This window comes from Emys orbicularis, chromosome 1 (assembly GCF_028017835.1).
Source record: "Emys orbicularis isolate rEmyOrb1 chromosome 1, rEmyOrb1.hap1, whole genome shotgun sequence".
Taxonomy (NCBI): domain Eukaryota; kingdom Metazoa; phylum Chordata; order Testudines; family Emydidae; genus Emys; species Emys orbicularis.
The window spans coordinates 44,416,578-44,438,333 of record NC_088683.1 but is presented as its reverse complement, the minus strand read 5'-3'; the positions used below and the strand labels follow the sequence as shown (position 1 = coordinate 44,438,333).

Genomic DNA, 21,756 nt, shown 5'->3' with positions numbered 1-21,756 from the left:
CGCCAGGGGCTTTCCCTGAATAAGCGGCGGACCGACTTTGAAAACCACTGCTCTAAAGTACCTCTTTTCTCTTTAGTAAAAATGTTGCAAATGTTTGCATACATCCTAACTTCTGACTATGTGGTAGGATCTCTTTCTGCCTGATCTTCCACTGAAATCAGTGAGAGTTTTGCCTTTGGTTCAATGATAACAGGATCGTGTTCTAAACTAACATACGGCAATATATTTGGTGAAATATATTATCTATGGGAAAACAATTTATTCCATATGATGTAGTTAAAATTTCTGGGCAAGTTCTACTCAAATAAAAAAAGCTGCCTGACTGGTACTCTGAAATTAACTAAACCCATCTGTGAAAATTCAATGGCTAGGTACATTCTCCCACTGATATTAACTATGTCATCTGTCAAACAAAAAAGATTCAAAACTATGTACATAATGTATATAATTATTGCAACTACTTACCAATCATACTCTCTCCTGGCTATCTTTAATTAAGAGTCTGTGTATGGTTTATATTTTGAATATTGCTTGAGATTCCTAGTGGGGTTCTGCAGGGGCCTGTCCAAGGTCTGGTCCTATTTAATATTTTCATTAATGACTTCAATAATGGAGTGAAAAGCTTGCTTGTAAAATCTGTGGATGACACTAAACTGGGAGGGGTTGCTAGCACTTTGGAGGGCAGAATTGGAATTCAAAATGACATTGACAAATTGGAAAATTGGTCTGAAATCAACAAGATGAAATTCAGCAAAAGACAAGTGGAAAGTACTACACTTGGGAATGAAAAACCAAAGGCACAACTACAAAACAGGGAATAACTGGCTAAGGAGTAGCACTGCAGAAATATGGGGGTTAAAGTGGAGTCTGGATCTGGGGGTTTAAGTGAATCACAAATTGAATATGAGTCAACGTGATGCAATTGTGAAAAAGGCTAATATTTTGGGGTGTATAAACAGGAATATCATATGTAGTACGACATGAGAGGTAGTTGTCCTGCTCCACTTGGCACTGGTGAAGACTCAACTGGAGTACTGAGTCCAGTTCTGGGTGCCACACTTTAAGAAATATGTGGCACTGGAGAGTCCAGAAACAAAAATGATAAAATGTTTAGAAAACCTGACATATGAGGAAAGGTTAAAAAAAATGGGCATGTTAATTTTGAGAAGAGAATACTGAGGAGGGACCTGGTAACAGTCTTCAACTATGCTAAGGGCTGTTACAAAGAGGATGGTGATCAACTGTTCTCCAAATCCACTGAAGACAGGATAAGAAGTAATGAGCTTACTCTGCAGAAAAGGAGATTTAGCTTAGATATTACAAAAAAAATTGCACTGGAATAAGCTTCCAAAGGAAAGTTAAAGAATCCCTGTTACTGGAGGTTTTTAAGAACAGGTTAGACAAACACTTGTCAGGGATGGTCTAGGTTTAGTTGGTCCTGCCTCAGCACAGAGGGCTGGACTAGATAACCTCTCGAGGTTCCTTCCAGTCATACATTTCTATTATTCTGATTCTATGCACAAATGATTTATAATCAGTTAAAACTAGAAATATATTCACATATTTTATCAATTTGTTTTTAAAAGTAAGTAAAAATAACTGCTTGCAATATATGTTTGAAGTTATGTGAGAATAGACATCTCTACAGAAACACTGTTGAAGTTTCTTTCAAGAAAAAGGTGGATGACCTGTTTACATATCACTTATTCAGTTTCTCCTGATGGTCACTTTCAGGAAATTTTGTTTAGTAAGAGTTTAGACTCCATTAAAAGGAGTCCACAATTGTAAAATAGGGAAGACTTTGCACTTTGGACTCATAAGAGCCCATAGATATTTGAATATAAACAACTGATGCTTCTTAACACACTTCTTGTCTTATGAACCTTCATATTTTTCATGTGAACCTTCATATTTTTCAAATGAACTCAGAAATTCTTATGGAAATATTAGTTATATATTATATGCATTACTCTTGTATTACAGACATTTATATATCTTCCCATTTTATATCTGTGCTATCTTAAATTAAACAATTCTGGGGGGAAAAAATTAAATAGTTGATCAAGTATTTACCTATAAAAAAAGAAATGTACTCCATGGTACTTTGGATAGTCCTACACTGTTTATGCTGCCATGATCCAACCACTCAGTGACTAAAATATGTCAGGGCAGTACATTCTGAAAGCAAAGGGTTCAATCTAACCAAACCAAAGCTATTTATTTGGCCAGACAAAATTGGTTTTCATGCAGTAGCCACATTGGTATGTTGCTGAATTATGTTGTGAGGAATTACAAATCTCCCAACCACTGCTTTTATTTAATTTGTTGGAAAGCTTTCATTTAATGAATTTAGTTTTTTTTTATTGGGGGGGGGGGGAAGTACATTTCTAATGAACACAATTTGATACTGTAAATTATGTGTTAGCTTACATTTATTAATACAGAATAAACATGAGAGGATATTTGTGAGACACATCATGCTTCTGCAGTAGTTTGTATTCTTTAATAAAATCAGTCAGACTTGAGATTGCAAATCCTTATTAGGATGTGAACTGATTTAAAATAATTTAATTTAGAAACAGTTCAAACCATTATCTTCTTTACCCATTGTATTTCCCAGGGCTCTATTTTCTTTCCATCAGTTGATGAGACTACCTAAAGCAACACAAGGAATAGATAGGGAGATTTTCAAAAGCAGAAAGGAGAATTGGGGGCTCAAACCCTTTTGACTTGGGCGATTAACTTTTCACCAATTCCTTGGGTTATGTAGTAGGCTAGTGTTTATGTCCTCTAATGGTAGTGTTTACAAAAGATACAAACCTTACTATCACTCACAACTAAGGAAGAGTCACATTTGGCTCAAGTGGAAGACTTGTGAATGGTACAAATTTTATTCCTAATGCTACATATTTGTGTATAGCTCACAATAGACATCTATAAGTATGTAACCAAAGATTTGTTACACCTACACTATCTTAATTGTTAAAAATGCCACCTAGTGCAGAATAAACACTAAACAATGATCTCACATTCTGACAGGTAAAAAGTTTTTCAGTTCGTCTTTAATATAATATTTTAAAAAGGTAATCATATATTTAACTCCAGCCCACAAAATGCAAATACATATGCATCCATAGGATATATAAAGATCTAAGCAAAAGTGTAATCCATTCAGTGAGACAATTTGTATCTACCTTAAGGATCAAGCCACAATCTATTTCAGGTCATAATGATGTTAGCTAACCTCGTGCTATTTCAGTTGGCTCCCACGATGGTTCTTCTTCTGCAAGGGAACTGAGACTCTGGATAGTCTTCTGATTCGAACACTGTTTGCACCTGACATTTAAAATAAAATGCTGATAGTGTACAGACTTCAAGGTGATGAACTATTAGCTTTTTCATTCTGCGCCAAACAAGTTTACAGGTCTGTCGCATCTTACGCTGGGGTTACGTTCCGCAGTCAGCGCGTAAAGCGAAAATTGTGTATAGTCAAAATTACATTGAGTGTAATGGCAGGCGGAATCGCCTGCACTACAGCTACAGTATTAAAATTGTTATTTTTCTCTTTTTGTTTTTGCCGACCGCATAAAGCTGAAATCGCGCATGTTAAATGCGCGTAAGATGCGACAAACCTGTATTCAAATAAAGTTACTCAGTGGGGATGCAAACCGCCTCCACTATGAAAAGATCCACAGTTGACAAATCAGATTTTTTAAGGCGGAGAAGCTTCATTCAACATCTAAAGTACTAAACCACATTAATGCTCCTTATGAATCACCAGCTACAAAAAGTAAGTTATTTTGACCCATGAAAGAGCCTAATTGAATAACAAAGGCTAACTGTGCACCAATACCAACTGAGCACATATTCGTACATTAGCACTTTTTGTGGTTTAATAATACATACAAAGTGCCATTTTGTAAGAGCAGTAATAAATCTGAAACTCTACTATGTATTAAAAACACAATAGGATTATACGATTATTAGTATAGGAATTTGTCTTAACCTGTGCCTAAAATATTGTAATTATAAGTTATTAAAAGAACCTCTCCTTTTTATTCCTGGAGTAGTAATGTATCATCATCAAACTTTTACAGGATGTAAGACAGCAACTAAAATTCTGTAAGTTGATAAAAATATCTTACGTTGAGAGATGTCCATATAAAGTTGTTTTCTTTTGCCCCAAGAAACAAAGTTACGGTAGCATTATTCTCTCCTCAAAATAAGCTTCTGTGCTAATATGTTACATTTGTAACATAAAATTGACATTTATTATCTTTAAGATTAGCTTTAAAAGCAAATTTGTCATGTAGAATCAGTGGACCTAATTCTGCTCCCACTTACACTGGTGTGAAGCAGATATCAATAAAATCACTCCAGTTTTACCGTGGAGTAAATTATAGCAGAATTTGGTTTAATACGTTGCAGGAAAATAATTCATACCTTTTAAATATGTTACATAGAATATATGGCATTCAAAGTTAGGACAACTACACGGGCAATAAGATAATACCCGAACATTCTACATAGATTAAATGTAAGACCGTTAATGACAATTGCAAAGGCTGAGATTTTAAACGTACAGACGTCAGGGAATTCAAGGATAGCCCCTACACTAACCATACCTTGGTGCATATTTGATATTACTGTAAAGGTCTTAACTTGTTATGCTTTGATAAGTACACACAAGTGAGACTTTGAAACATCATAAACCTTCAAGTTTCCTAAATGAGCTCCCAAGTTTGGAGGCCTTTGTGCCTACCATTATTCAAGGTGCTGGCTGTGGGATGGGCTTCTCTTTGAGACAAACTTTGGGAGCTTTCACTACAAAAGAGAATCACAAACCTTCTGAATAAGGGAAACTATCATGTACAGGCCATCATTTGGTCTGCACAGTAGACTCAACCACCTCTGCAAGGGACACATCCATACTCATGCAAAGAGGGCAACAAGGGTACAAGCTGCCATCAGGCCAAATGCAAAACTACTGCCCCTGCTCCTCTGGACCTAACTAGGTTTACTGCCTGAAGAAGATCTCAAAACCTGTCCTGGGGCAAAAAAGCTAGGGCTCTTGTCATATCTAAGGTGGCCCCTAGGAAGGTGAAAGACTGTGTAGGAACCAGTGTGATTTTTCAATGTTTACAGTAAAACCCAAAGATTTAAAGAGGGAAAATATCTCCTGTAGGGCAGAGTTATAAGACTGGGCTCTTATGAGACAGACATCTAGGAACAAGGAAACACTTGCAGGCCCCATCTACGAAGTTGAGCTGCCAAACAGTTAGTGATCACATGGGGCATGCTGAAAGCTCAAAGGGTGGTACTTTGTACTGGTGATGACCTGTGCCCAGCAGGAACCTAAGGTATCACCAATGCCTTAGCCTCAATGAGGCATGTAAGTAGGCATCTCTTGATGGCCAAGAGCTTTTCTATTTTTTAAAGCAGAAAAAACTGATAAGTTCAAATAACCATCTTTTCATACCATCAAGTAGAGGCTGTAGCACATCATTTAAAGTGCATAGGAGGGCATATATGCATATAGTCAAGCACTGACACCTCTAGCAGCCTGACCCTCCTGGCCCATGAGCTCCTATACCCACCGCCTCCTAGAAGCCTTGACCCTTGAGGAAACCCTCCTACCCCTCGCTACCATCCAAAGAATTATAGGAAATTCTGTGGGCTGAGAATAAGCTTTTTTTAACCTAATGGGGTAATTAAAAAAAAAAGCTGTCAACTCCTGAAAACAGAAGTGTATAATGTAAGTTTCTTTTCTCTTAACTATAGTGGTGGTAGCATAAGTTTCACGTTCAGGCTCCAGATCAATGTCTTCTTCTTCCATACAATTTTAATTTTTGCAATTGTCATGGACAATTCTTTTCAAGAACAAGCTTTAGAAGGTAAAGTTATACCTGTTTGCAATTGACATTGGAATTTAAGTTACTGAAACAAACTAACTTTCTATACATCTATTAATTGCAACCACTTCTAAACTATTAAGACTTTTTTTTTTAACCTACCCATAATGCCATATTTTCCCTTGCAAAAGGAAGGGAGCTGAAAGGTCTAGTAACTCAAGATCTTCTTTCGTTGATCTCACAGGTATAATACATTTAAATCTTCTTGAAAGTTTTCTGATTTCTTTTAGCGTCCCCCCTGTTAAATGCAGAAAAAAAAAAGTTTTCTTAATTGTATTTAATGCTAAATTACTTGATTCATCTTTCTTGGCCTATTGGATATCCATTTCAGCATCTGTAATTCATCACTATATGCAGGCCAGTGTTGATGGAACTCCTTAATGTACTGCATGTATTAAAAGTATAGGAACAACCACACAAAATTTTAAGTGACTCATCACTTCATGCAAAGACAGCAAAATGTTAACACAACCACATGTGTTACATGTGCAATCAAAGTTGTAAGTTACCATAACATATGTTTTAAATATATTTCATAACAACAATAGTAGCTAACAAGATAGCAGACCTTAAAGTAACTTTATTCGGATTACACTTTGCTTTTTCTTTCACTACATTTCCAGCAATATTAGTGGCTGCTATCTTGAGAACAACCAGAACTTTATTCCACTAGAAAACAGCTTGACATTCCAGCTTTTAAGTGGTAGAAAATATTACATTTTAGCTAGCAATATGAGAACAAGTAGCTGTTAAAACAGCATCAGAACTGAAGTGAAGGGAAAAATGCAACACAGTAGTAAACATAATAATATGATTTTAAGTACTACTTGGTAACTTACCAAAACTAGAAATGAATGCTTTATATTACTGGAGAAGCTACCTGAGTTTAGTACGGGGTGAGCAAACTTTTTGGCCTGAGGGCCACATTTGGGTATAGAAATTGTAAGCTGGGCCATGAATGCTCACAAAATTGGGGGTTGGGGTGCAAGAGGGGGTGAGGGCTCTGGGGTGGGGCCAGAAATGAGGAGTTCACGGTGTGGGAGGGGGCTCCGGACTGGGGGTGCAGGCTCTGGAGTGGGGCTGGGGATGAGGGGTTTGGGGTGCAGGAGGGTGCTCCAGGCTGGGACTGAGGGGTTTAGAGGGCGGGAGGGGGATTAGGGCAGGGGCAGGGGCACGGCCATGGTTCCTGGCCAATGGGAGCTGCGGGGGGCAGTGCTTGGGGTGGGGGCAGCATGTGGAGCCCCCTGGCCCTGGCTGCCCCTACGCATAGGAGCCGGAGCGGGGACATGCTGCTACTTCTAGGAGCCGCACAAAGCCCCCGACCCCGCTCCCCGGCTGGCGCGTGGAGTGGAGCAAGCCCCCGACCCCACTCCCCGGCGGGAATTTGAGGGCCGGATTAAAAGGTCCGATGGGCCGTAATTTGCCCACCAGCCATAGTTTGCCCAGCCTGGTCTAGTATCATAAGACATGCATTTTATCCCTTAGAGATACAGGGATGTCATTTCTTAACATGATCACAGGTCCATCAATCACAGCAGTGCTTGTTTGATATGGTTGCTGGATTGAATCTAGAAACACTCTGACCTCAGACCAGTGTAATTGTGTTTCCTTGTAATTTCAAGAACCAGTTTGATACACTTAACCCTGTAATTATTGTTATGCACCTAATAACCACTAGTTTTTGGCTAAATAACTTTTGAACTAATTAGTTCCTGAATGGATAATAGGAAAGAAATATATGAGTGAATTTTCTGAAATAAGTAACTTTCTGCAAAAACAACTTTAGCTTAAATTAGATTTAAGATCTTACAAAAGCATTATTATAGGAACTATGGCTTTATCTCATATATTTTAGTATTATTATTACTGTTATTTATCATGCAGGAATGACTAGAGAAGCCAACCAGATCAGGGCCCCACTGTGCTAGGCACTGTACAAATACATTGTAAGAGACAGTACCTACCTACAATGTAACCATAAAAGATGAATAAAGCTTGGGAGGGGAATAGAGGCACAGAGACATGAAGTGACTTGCTCAGGGTTACATAGCAGAGCCAAGAATAGAATCCAGTCCACTGCCATAGCAACAACCTCTTCAGAACACAATGCTTGAAATGTTACAGTCAGACGAAGGATTTAAATCATGCGTTAAGCATAAAACTCAGTACAGCCTTAACTATGAAACCATTGGGATGCCTCCATAATTTAAAGGTATTTGGAATATAAAGTCAATCTAGACAATGATTTCAGTGTACTAACAAATCAACATCAACAAATTTGTCGGAGTAACAATAGCTGTAATTTGAAATGAATCAGAGTGAATTTACTGGATAAAAATGGAAGTAAATGAATAGTACATATTAATCTAAATGTAATCAATATCTTAAACTCCACCTTTTTTAAGGTTTGCTACAAATTAGTTTTATTTATGTTCATTAAAAGTTGTTTAAATAAAGGCTGACCTAGCAGTGGATCTGTTTCCTGGATTTAGCTCTATCTCAACTCTCAGCTCAACAGAGGCAAAAAAAAATCCTGTGGAAGTAACATGGCTCAGCATCTGGTTTCTGGGGAAGGGAGGATCTCATACTGTACTAAAGCAAGCTGCTTATGCAACACCAAGAGTAATATTTAGATCTACTTGGCCAGAAGAATAGCTGCTGTTGTGTGTATGTGGAGAAATTAAGGAAGGATGTATCTGGAAACACACACAAAATTCCTCCATGAATTTGTAAATGAAAAAAGTAAAAAGCCCAAATTCTGAGAGTAGCCATCTTTTTTAGACACGTTCCATTGTCAGTATTCGGAAGGAGAAAATGAACTGAAATACTGGTCAGCTAAAGTTTCTTTTAGTAAATATATGAAGATTTACAATTGTGTCTTTCACTTCCACTCCACATGCTCTCTCGCAAACATTCAGCTGCTGGGGCTTTAATATCTTCCAATGATTTGCAGAGCAACGTATATGGTTTGGTTATTTTAGGAGAAAAAAAAAACAGACACAGAACTGGGGAGACAGGGCTTTTACAAAGGAAGAAAATTATATCAACAGATTGAAGAATTTGGGGACACACCACAAAGCAGACTACTGTTGAAACTAGTCAGATAATAAACTAAGTAGCAAACAGAAGGGGCTTTGTCATTAACCCTAATGATCTGTCCATGGAAAGGGCCAACTGACTCACCCTTGCCCTTCCACATTGATCCACTTGGATACTGTGCCCTTGTTTTAAATTCAGAATGTGAAGCTGTGCAAAAATTTCTTACTTATATTCTATCCAAACATCCTTATTTATATCTTTACCTAAATTGCTTTGTTTAAAGTTAGGTGGCTTTTTTTCTCTCCCCCTAAAAAGCAATCAGATAAAAAGCACACTGCTTCAGCTTTATTTATGTGACACAACACTGACATCCAGAGGCTGACGAAGTATATAGTGGGTTTGCATTATCAGAAGCCTTTTATTTATCCAGCCACGTTTGAAGATTTTTGGTAAGACTGCAATCACCATTCCAAATCAGATCTGTACCTACCTAAAAGCCCAGCTGGAGATAGTACATTTTTTAAAAAACTGCATCATCAATAAGCTTCTTGGTTTGGATTTATCAGATACAAAGGTATCTGACTCCTGTCTGGTTTACAGAAATCCAAACCCACTATTTTTGCAATAAATTTTATCTGAAAACTTCAGAGACTCAACCAATCACCTCTAACCCTAAAATTCTAATGGATTTTACCATCACTTAAAGCTGATTCTAATATGCGTATGCTTGTTTTTAAATACAACTCACTAACTAACTTTTTGTTTTTAAATCAGAGATACTTAAATCCTAAATTTCTAGTGGTAAAGTCCACTGCGCCATCCTAGGTGGTATAACTGTAATATAATTATCTTACCTTGTACCATAATCAAAGTATCTTCTGGCTCTTGAAGCAGCTCATCATGTTTTACAAAATGAACAGCTATTTTTCTTTGCCCCTGATTTTCTGTATCCCACACTTCAGAATCATACCACAATGAATTATGTACTTCTGGATTTGGAGCTGAAGCTGCACAGTCTCTTAATATTAAGTCAAAATCATCTCCATCTGGAACTTCTTGCCTAAAAACATTTTAGAAAGCAATAGGTAAATAGTAGCAGCTTCTCTTTCAAGTCTAGTAGCTGAAATGCAGTACTTTAAACAAACAAGATATTGAAATATTATTATAACAGCAGCATATACAGGAAAATTCACCTTTCCACACTGATCTTTGACAAAAGATAATATACAACAAGTTGTAGCAATTTAAGGGTTTGATGGTGCACAGCAAAGGTGTGGAGTGTTGTGCATATAAGCTCAAGGAAAACTAGTCCTGCATGAATGAGTCTGGTGCTGCATGCCAAGAAAGCTAATCCTGTCTATCAGCAGGGGTAAAGCCTAATACCTTCATCCAAGCCCACACTGAAATCAACAGAAAGATTCCCACTGACTTCACTGGGCTTTGGAATAGGCCCTAAAATGGTCACATAGCTACATGTCTCTTTAGCGTTGAAACCCAGATTATCCCACTCTATTTTACCATGCACTCTGCAAAAAAAGAAAACAAGAGCAGCAGCTGTTTGAGACCACTTTCCACTGCAAGACAATACCTTACTTTGTGCCACACATAACCACTGTTTGCACTTGTGCTGGAGTGCAAACACATTGCATTCCTTGCTCTGCATGGTGGAATAGATTGCAGGATCAACCCAATGTATAAGTGTAATTATGAACACAAAGATAGTGGATTGCTTATGAAATTTTAACAGCAAATGTTCTGGCACACTTTCTGTTCGGCGGAAAAAGCCTTATTGGCTTTGAGTGGAATAGCAACAAGGAGACACGAAACATCGTTACAATGAAAAAAAAGTTTTTTTGTTTTTTTTAAGGATGTCAGAAACTCAGAATATCTCTATTTAAAAAAGCATTTACCCACACCAATTCCTGCTTCCAAAGAAATCAAGGGCAAAACACCAACCAGAGCATGCTTCTGAACGCATGACTGTACTGCATGCAAGAGTATTCAATACTAATTGTGTCTGTTTTTTTTCTTCTATTGACATTTGTACCCAATGTATTTATTTATTCATTTGCTACATGATTTTTAATTTTTAAGAACAAAGTTGTAGTCCCTGTACTCTGTGTGTGTGTGTGTGTAATTCTTGTAGGCTGGTCAGGAATTTGCATTTCACAGGAATTCCATTTTTTCAAAAGCATTTCATTCTGAATTAGAACAAATTATCAAATTTTGAAATTTTCTCACCAAACAAAATTTTTCAAACTTTTTTGTTTTGGGTCAATCAAAACATTTTGGTTTTAAATTTTTCGTTTTTTTAAATATTTTATTTAAAATAAAATAAAAATATAAAAATAAAATTAAATAAGAAATAAAATTTTGAAATGAAAAGTAACTGAAATGAAAAGCAAAATGTTCTGACTTTACTGAAATGCTTCAATTTTTTTAAAACAGTATTTTGTCAAAAGTGACGTTCCCATGGAACGTTTTGATTTTGATGAATCAGCATTTTCCTATTAAAAAAGTTCTGTAAAATTTTTGACAGCGCTACTCAAATGAAGAACGTTTTTTTTTTAAACCAGTAACAGCTTTAATTATTAATTGTAAAATATAGATGTCTAATAAAGGACAATGTCATTATATTGTTAGAACTCAAGTGTACCATGGATTATTAAAATAAAGCTCATTCACTGAAGACTTCACTAACTCAGCCAGAGGTATGGGCCTACTACAGAAGGGGGTGGGTGAGGCTGAGGTCAGACTAGATTATCATTTTGACCCCTTCTGGCCTTAAAGTCTATGATAATAATACTTAGCTCTCATATAGCACTTTTCATCAGTAGATCTCAAAGCAAATCACAATCTTTAATGTATTTATCCTCACAACAGCACTTTGAGGTAGGGAAGTGCTAATATTCCCCATTTTACAGATGGGGAAGTGGAATATATGGGTCCCCCTGATACCATGATGGAATGCCCCTCTCCTCAGCTCCATTTATACAGCAACTTCCAAACAGTGCTTATGCAGGTTTGGGGGGAGGCAGAAACAGGATGAAACTCCCCACTCTGGCTGTGACTTTTCAAGTATGAGTTCAGATGCAGTCAGAATTTAGCACAGTTTCTAAAGTACCTTGGGCTGAAAGCTTCTGTATAAATAACATATTGTAAGAAAATCTCACAAGAGGACCATTAAGCACCAATAATACTGCACAGTGATGTATACAGTGCTTTACATTTTCACCATATAGAGGGCTCGATCTTGAAAGAAACGTAGTGGTCTGGCCCCATTTTAGCAAAGCATTTCAGCACATGTTCAACTTTAAGCATTTGAGTAATCTAAAGTTAAGCATGTGCTGGGTCAGAGAGCTCATCATTTTTCAGGATCAGCCATGAATGAACATTATTAATCCTCACAACCCTCCTCTATAAGAAAGGCATTATCCTCCTTTTAAAGATGGGACACCGAGAGATGTTAAAACTCTTTCCAAGGCCACACAGTGATTTTATGAGAGCTAGGATTAAAACCCAGAAGTAAGACTCTTAGACACACATACAACCCATAGACTACTCTGCTCTTCATGATGTGCTGGTGAAATTATGTTAATATTATTTAGCACATTCAATGCACTTTCTTGAAACATCAAAGATTTTCTGAATTTTTACTTAATTTGCAGTAGTGAGTTTTGCCAAGACAAAATTGATATCTGACAGTTTTCAAATGATATTTTTCCCCCTTAAATAAAATAACCTTGAAAATAAAGCCAAACTCTGTCTCTAGTTGTACTGACAGTCTCCACCATTTTAAGCAGCAAAGAGTCCTGTGGCACCTTATAGACTAACAGACGTATTGGAGCATGAGCTTTCGTGGGTGAATACCCACTTCTTCGGATGCATGTAGTGGAAATTTCCAGAGGCAGGTATAAATATGCAAGCAAGAGTGAGTCAAGCTAGAGATAACGAGGTTAGTTCTAGCAGAGGGCCTCATCCTCCCTGATTGAACTAACCTCGTTATCTCTAGCCTGACTCACTCTTGCTTGCATATTTATACCTGCCTCTGGAAATTTCCACTACATGCATCCGAAGAAGTGGGTATTCACCCACGAAAGCTTATGCTCCAATACGTCTGTTAGTCTATAAGGTGCCACAAGACTCTTTGCTGCTTTTACAGATCCAGACTAACACAGCTACCCCTTTGATACTTTCCACCATTTTAGAATTCTAAAAGCCAAAATACAGATAGTTATGTGGATACCAACAGGGGTTATTATGATGGGATACTCAAAAAATTGTAAGAGCAGGGTTAGGTAAATCTTGCTTCTAGGTCCCGGGCAAAATTGAGTGCCAAATTTGCGAACTGGAACAGAAACTAGAATTCTGGAGCCACTGAATAGAACTTAGTAAGCATATCCCATATGACTACAGTTTTCCACAACTAATTTCAGTAAATTTCTAAGCCTTTGCATGAAACGAAATGGATTTAAATTCAACTCATCTTCAGTGTTAAAAGAAAGATGAAAATATTTAAAAGCTTATCTAAGATTCCTAAAACATACTGAGCAATCTGTAACTTTTACTGTTATTATGTAAAACACTTACAGTGAGTTGCATTTTGAACAATAAAGTTTAACGGACTGATAGAGCTTCTGGGGTTTAAAAGTTCTGAGTTTTGCTCTAATGCGATATTGTTGAGGAACTGAGCTGTTCAAGATAGTATTCAGTGCTGTGTCATCTAAATGCTGATGATCTGTTAATACTGTAAAGCAATAAAAATACAAGCTATTAAGCAATGAAACAATATTTGGAACAATAAAAGTGCACAATAAAGTGAGTGGATGGGACCATCACAGGGATGTGTTTAAAGAATTTTCACTACCGTTTTTTTTTTTTAAATTTAGAATTTTCTTGAAAAAGGTAAAGATACTCTATTGGATCCTAAAGTCTGTAAGCACATTTGAGAAATTATTTTAGCAGAACCTTTGTGCAGCTGTAGCTAAAACTGATAAGGGTTCTAAGTAACTCAGCTGATAGCTGCAATTCCACTTCCCATGGAACTGAATGTTAGATTTGCAAACCCTGGTAAAGTAAAATCATGGTCTTGCAGCACTTAAGCCAGTTTTGACCAATCAGATGTCCATTTTTATGAAAAGAGTGGCAGGAACAGGTATTAGCTGTGTTGACAGAACTTTTGAGAAATATATCTGTTGCTGCAGTCTCCACTTTACAAGTGCAGTGTTTCAAATGGTTCCTTTGGCCTTTAAGACATAAGACATTCCCAAAGTCTGCAGTGATTTAACCCTGGGTGAAAAGGATTCAAGTAGGGGAAAATCCTACATATTTTAATAAGAATAATTTTTGAAATGTCATAATTTCTTCCCATTTAAAAATGTTCCAATACAATGAAACGAACGCAATAGGATATTTCAACAAAGGTGATTGGAACAAGATACTTGCAATTGAGAGGATGAAAGCACAAGTCTGAACATATTAGCATCCCATAGACATAACTTCCCAATTTGTTGTGTGGCTTTATCTACATCTAAATGCATATCTTCCTTAAAAAACAACATTCATAACGGAAATTAGACAATTACAATTACTTGAACAGTTTTGTAAGCTAACATCTCAACATCCATCCTTGTTATTTATAAGTAGGCTTGGCAGAATTCGATTTTTATTTTCTTATAATTCTGATTGATAATATCTATTTTTATTTTTAAGCTTTTTCTATTTTTTAATCATTTTAAATTTTCACATATATGGGAAATTATGGGTGGGGGCAGTCAGACAATTGGGAGGGGTCAGACAGTAATGATTCAAAAAGTTAAAGCTTTCTAACCACTAAAACACAAATTGTCAACATCACATGTCAAAATATACAAAGCAAATATCCTTAAATTAAACCCCAATAAGTTCTCTAGCAGCATTTTTGTTATTTGGACCATCTGTAAATTTTGATTATCATCAATGGAAATATTTTTTTCATCACATTGAAATTGAAATTTACTGAAATTTACAGATAAACTTCAAATCCTTCCGAGACTATTTATAAGAAGTCTACCACCTTGGTATAAAAAATGTTTCCTACCTGTAACAGATAACTGCTGGCATCTCTGTGAATATGACTGGTCTGTTAAGAAATGATATATTTTGAAGGAAAAATAGTTGTGTTAATTGAGTATGACATTGCTACTAACCACTTAACATTGTACGATTGCTATTAATTCTGAGTTATAGATATCTGCTGCGTTTCAGTTAATAGGAAAAAATTAATGTCATCACTGATGAAAACTTGCTACTCTACATAAAACTTTATTTATATTTGTCTTGATGTCATTTATAGTTGAGAAATTTCTATATTTTTAGTTGTGAAAATCTCTCTCCTATCTACATTGTAAGTGGTAATGGCATTCCCTAATCATTCAAAAATCCATCTGCTTTTGTGTTTTATTTTATTTTTCATAGATGTTTTGTTTGTCCACTAACTAGACCAAATACAGTCTAATGGTAGACAATTGAGATGTATGATCATCTGAGTGTGTCACTTAAAGTGTTTTAAACCATGAAAGGTGCTTTACAATAGATTAATACCTGCATCTGACAATGCCTCTTACCATAAGAGGGTCCATTCCATTCTGTTTGGGCAAGATTATCTCAGTGTCCTTTAGGTTTTGCTCAAACTGTATAGAGAAGAGACTAACAGTAAAAGCCTTCATCAGGTGCAGGTATCTTTATTCATATATAATAATATTTATCTTAGTGTTTACATGTGTAGACCCGCACACGGTGAAGGTTAGTACAGCCATCGTTACTTGTCACATTTGAGCTGCACTTTTACTTTCACCCAAACCTTGTATTCTATATTTGTTAACAAATAACAGTATTACAGTAAACATCTCTGCAATTAGATTTCATACACTATAGGATATCTGGTGCCTTTTACAGACATAGATTTCTGTTAAGCTCAAGGACACTGAAACATGCTTTTTTCCTGATCAACAGCTCTGAACATTAACTTCTCCTGCCTGGTAGACTGAGTTCTAGAAATAATTTATTCACTATTCTCATTGTTCCTGACCACATCAAAAGTTCAGAAATCTATAACTTCATAATCTGACAGCTAACAGGTAATTTGCTTTAAAACAAACCCAACAACTTTTTTCTTAGTCTTGTAGCAATTCTGAGGTTCTGTCTACATGGTGGTCACCACAGTGGAATCTAAGAGCAGTATGGGTCTCCTAAATAGATGCGGTTCTACAGGATTCAATTGTACACAAAAAAGAATTAATATAAAAGAGAACTATTGAAAAGGTATATTAAGTATGAATCCAATAGTAGCTGCAAACTTCTCCCTCCAATTACAAACTTTTTTAAAAATAAAAAAGTATGTACTGAATTTCTAAAACCACAGCATCATTCCCTTAAACATCTGTATATTAGCTCATATGGGTCTATTGTCTTTTTTGATGAGTGGGAGATTTATGCAGGTAACATACATAGAATGAAATGGAAACAACACTCGTGAAATGCCCAGAAAGGAAAATAGATTCTAGAATCTTAGTTCTTCAAAACAGAGATAGTGACTATTTTGCTACTATTCCTATGTGTCATCATAGGCACAGGGTAGCCTCTTTCTAAGAGACCTTACTTTTGATATGAGTTTCCTTAAACCAGCATTCTGTTTTTTATGAACATGCTTCCTGTTAAGGGCTTGGACACAGTGGTGTAATGCGCTATGGGGGTGTGCTTTCTGAAGCACACTAGTTGCACGTTAATTGGTGTGTGTACCTTGCTGGTGTGTACCAAATGTTCTCTAGTGTGCTTTAACACAGTGCTGTTTGAAAACAGTGCTACATTAAACTGAAGTGAAGATCTTACTCTCTGAGTTTAAATTAACTCTTTACCAAGTCGCTTTTAACATTCATTTATTTACATGACAAACATTCATTTGTATGACAAACTTCTGCTGTGAGATAGAAGAATAAGTGAATATTGGTTTCTGGTCTAATAGGTCCATATGTATCTTGTATCTCCCAAATACTTTTTGTTTAAATGAAAGAAAAACACTCCAAGTCTTCTTTAAAGCAATATTAAATATAACATGACCAGTACTATTTTTATGTAGCAAGAGGGAGTGAATCAATTTCCAATTGCTCTTACATGATAGATTGCCAAAAATGCCATCCAATTCCATTGAAGACATGCTCTCCACATTTTGAGACTCTGTGAGATTCACAGAATCCATGAATCTATAAAGAAAGAACAAAGATTTTAAATATATGAATATATACATTTTCTGTGGTTTTCAATAGATCTAAAAGGTATCAAAGATGTGAACCTCTTATTCACAGAGTCCGGCTAGAATGTTTAGATATAATAGAAACTCTTGTATGGACATAAAACAGAAAAGAATCCAAGGGCATGTTTATTGAAGATGCAGTAGGGGAGACCCTCTGAATCAATATCCTATATAGCGCAAAGAGAGAACTGTGCTGCTGGAAGTGCAGACTTTCTGATGAAATATAAAATTGAGACCTTGAACCTTAGCTATTCTTTGCCTATGGGCCCTAATTCAATAAAGTATTTATTGATGTGCCTTGCCTTAAGCATGGGTTTAAATCTCACTTACTTCAATTAGACCTAAGCACATGCTTTAAGTGAAGCAAATGCTTAATTACTTTGCTGAATAGGCACCTTCATCATTAAAAGACCGCATGCCACTTTTAAAAAGAGTATTATGTTTACAACACCTGCTAGCTTGGCTAAATCATAACTTGGACCATTATTATTTGTTAATCTAAACTCCTCTTATAGTTTCACTTGGAAAATTTAATCCTCACTTGCCTACCCTCTTTTGAAAACTGTTCTATGGTGTGGTAGTGCCAAACAGCAACCTCATTCCACTCCAGAAACGCTGGGTGCTTACATGTAATCAGTCCCTAAAGCACTTACAAATGTAAATAGCTTAATGTTTATTGGAACTAAAATTCTAAAATACTGCATTTAAAATGTCCAGACTAGTCTCAAAGATTATTTACAGAACTTACGCTTTTAGTTCTTTGACATCTGGATTATTTTCTGGCAAGACCCTAATTCCTCGACCATAACAGGTGCCACCATGAAGATGAAATTCTACATAGGAAACATCAGGCTGGTTCTCAGCACTGGCTTGTTTTGTATGCAGACTGTAAATTCTCAGAAAGCTTCCAACCTAAACAAACACATGATTTCATAATACAAAATGATTAGAATTATCATGCTTTTCTCCTAGAAAAAGCCTATGAATCCTCAGAATCAATCCCCTTGTCTACTTTTACTCCACTTTACTTTTACTCTCAATGTTAAGCTGGTGTTCAACTGTCCCATCAGTTGAGGAAGACTGGATCTGGCTTCCTGCAAAGTCTATCAATTCTGCTCTCCAAGCAGCCAAAGTTGCTGCTACAAAGCAAACAAGGCCAAGGACTTCCTCCCTGGAAGGACAGAATACATTTTTATAATTGCAATAAGACTCTCCAGAGACAGATCTGTGTTGTAATTTTCATGTACACATGGTTCATTTGATAGCACTCAGTATTTGGCTCAGGGCCGCCCAGAGGATTCAGGGGGGCTGGGGTCTTCGGTGGCAGGGGGCCCCCGCCGCCGAAGACCCGGCACTTCGGGCGGCGGGTCCCGGGGCGGAAGGACCCCCCGCCGCCGAACTGCTGCCGAAGACCCGGAGCGGAAGAAGCTCCGGGGGCCCGGGCCCCGCGAGAGTTTTCTGGGGCCCCCGGAGCGAGTGAAGGACCCCGCTCCAGGGGCCCCGAAAAACTCTCGTGGGGGCCCCTGTGGGGCCCGGGGCAAATTGCCCCACTTGCCCTCCCCCTCCCCCCCTGGGCGGCCCTGATTTGGGTTCATGTCCACCACAGCACTAGGCGTAAATTAATGCAATAAATTTTACACCTCACCATATCTTATTGTTCAATGAACAAATAATCTACTTTGGAGCACCAAAGAACCAACACTTTTCACAGCTCCCTACCTTTGACACTACTTCTAACGCTGCCAGACTTCCTCTCCAAGGGTCAACAATAGGTACAGTATTCCCCGCCTTGCTTAGAATCAGTTCTGTTATCTCACAACACAGTCTTGCCAAATTACAAAATAATTTTAAATCTATTTACAAAGATAACTTCAAAGACAAAGGAGGTCCCAGAGGATTACTGGTGTTTCACATATTTTCAGAATGATTATTTTTTATTATAACAAAAAGAAATGGCAGTTTTTTCATAAGGTAGGCAAATTGGGGGTTGTTAACTATGTTGCTCATTTTCCTTTGACTTATTTTAATGATGTAGGAATATAATTTACTGTTTTCCATATCCTCGTTGAAAAATATCAGCCAGGATTCAGTTGATAGGCTGACAGTTATGCAGCCTTCTTTCAAGTTGCAAATATTTAATAATCTGGATTTATATTTGCTCTAAATACCTTTGAAACATGACTCATATATGTAAATTAAAGAAGACTCTAAATTCACACTGGGTTAACCTCAATATTGCAGGGGTCACAATTACAAAGTTCTGTTTTGACTGCCTGGTTTAAACACAGAATCGCCCACACTGGCAGAAATTTCTTAACTGCACTCATAGCACTTATCGGGCCAGATTCTCAGCAGGTGTAGACTGGAAAAACTCCATTGAAGCCAATGGATTTATGCAGATTAGTATTAACTAATGGTGTGGCCCATTATTTTTATAGCCACACCTGTTTTGCATTACAGTTTACAGTGGGTGCAGTCACAGTTCAGGAGACATTCTTTGTTACTTACACACCTAGAGAATTATTATTTTTTTTAAATAAAAATGTATGATTAAGTGTTTTGCATTTGTTCACTTAGATGATAAATATTTAAAGTTTGAGGGAGCAAGAGGGAAGGGACTGGAGATAATGGCCTGCACCTTTAAAAATCAATGGGAGACTTGCAATTGTCTAAGCACAGAACCAGTCCCAAGACAGAGAGGGACTAACCGAAACTACGAGTCTTGAAGACAGATTTAAGAGTCTACAAGGTGCAAAGTGTCTGGGAGTGCATTCCTGGAATATGGAGAATGGTGACAGAAGGCAAAAAGTTGCTTCTGAGAGGAGGATATCAACAAAGCATCGAAATGTGATGAGTTGGCAGAACATAGGTTGTAGGTGGAGAAAAGGAACTGTAGTCAGGAGCCACACTGTACAGAACTTAGAAGAGGAAGTTAAAGAGTTTGAGCTTGATGCAGATGAAGACCAGAAGTCAGTGTAAGTTTTCAAGAGAGCAATATATATGCACACAGTTAAGTGGAACAGTGAAAAAAGAAGATGATTTTTCCAGTAGCATGATGGGTAGACTGACTGGCGCACTGTGAAGGCTGAAAGAAAAGCTATTCAAATCTTTAAAAATTAAAAAAAAAAATAGTACTTATTTTATTTCCAAACCACCATCCACTAGTCAGGATACTGATGATTGAGCAACACCATACAATTATTGTAATAAAAATCACACTCTTCAAATTAAATTGGGACAACCAGAGCAGACTTAGATATAAGAACAGCCATACTGGGTCAGAGGTCCATCTAGCCCAGTATTCTGTCTTCTGACAGTGGTCAATTCCAGGTGCTTCAGAGGGAATAAACAGAACAGGGCAATCATCAAATGATCCATTCCATGTTACCCAATCCCAGCTTCTGCCAAACAGAGGCTAGGGATATTTCAGAGCATGGATCTGCATCCCTGACCATCCTCTTGAGGGACTATCCACCATGAAGTTATCTAGTTTTTTTTTTAACCCTGCTATAGTCTTGGCCTTCGCAACATCCTCTGGCAAAGAGTTCCACAGGTTGACTGTGCGTTGTGTGAAGAAATACTACCTTTTGTTTGTTTTAAACCTGCTGCCCATTACTTTCATTTGGTGACCCCTAGTTCTTGTGTTATGAGAAGTAAATAACACTTCCTTATTTACTTTCCCCACACCAGTCATGATTTTATCGACCTCAATCATATCCCCTCCTTAGTTGTCTCTTTTCCAAGCTGAAAAGTCTATCCTCAATGGAAGCTGTTCCATACCTCTAAACATTTTTGTTGCCCTTTTCTGAACCTTTCCCAATTCCAATATATCTTTTTTGAGATGGAGAAACCACATCTGCATGCAGTATTCAAGATGTGGGCATACCATGGATTTATATAGAGGCAATATGATATTTTCTGTCTTATTATCTATCCCTTTCTTAATGATTCCCAACATTCTGTTAGCTTTTTTTGACTGCCACTGCACACTGAGTGGATGTTTTCAGAGAACTATCCACAATAAAAGACGGTTACTTACCTTCTGTAACTGTTGTTCTTCGAGATGTGTTGTTCACGTCCATTACACATTAGGTGTGCGCGCGCCGCGTGCACGAACGTCGGAAACTTTTCCCCTCAGCGGCTCCCGTCGGGCCCGCAGGGTCTCCGTTCCCGCCAGAGCGGCGCCCCGCCCTAGCGTATATATATCCCTGCCGGCCCAACCCTCCCTCAGTTCCTTCTTGCCGGTGACTCCGACAGAGGGGAAGGAGGGTGGGAAGTGTAATGGACGTGAACAACACATCTCGAAGAACAACAGTTACAGAAGGTAAGTAACCGTCTTTTCTCCTTCGAGTGCTTGTTCACGTCCATTCCACATTAGGTGACTCACAAGCTTACCATTGGAGGAGGGTAGGAGTCAAGGAATAACTGATTGAAGCACCGCCCTGCCGACCATCGCGTCATCTCTGGTCTGATGGTGGACCGCGTAGTGGGCTGTGAAGGTATGCACCGACGACC

The 21,756-nt window shown here is 37.6% G+C and overlaps 1 protein-coding gene across 1 annotated transcript in view; it reads right to left on the bottom strand.

The window, feature by feature from the left end:
* Positions 1-21,756, bottom strand: part of POT1 (protection of telomeres 1) — a 149,644-nt gene that overhangs the window by 10,650 nt on the left and 117,238 nt on the right. Inside the window, exons 12-18 of the mRNA XM_065416157.1 lie at positions 17,990-18,153; positions 17,103-17,191; positions 15,031-15,072; positions 13,542-13,698; positions 9,806-10,011; positions 6,015-6,150; positions 3,245-3,336 (exon numbers count right to left, since the gene is read on the bottom strand). Coding sequence (XP_065272229.1) covers positions 3,245-3,336; positions 6,015-6,150; positions 9,806-10,011; positions 13,542-13,698; positions 15,031-15,072; positions 17,103-17,191; positions 17,990-18,153 — 886 coding nt within the window. The remainder of the gene's footprint in view (positions 1-3,244; positions 3,337-6,014; positions 6,151-9,805; positions 10,012-13,541; positions 13,699-15,030; positions 15,073-17,102; positions 17,192-17,989; positions 18,154-21,756) is intronic.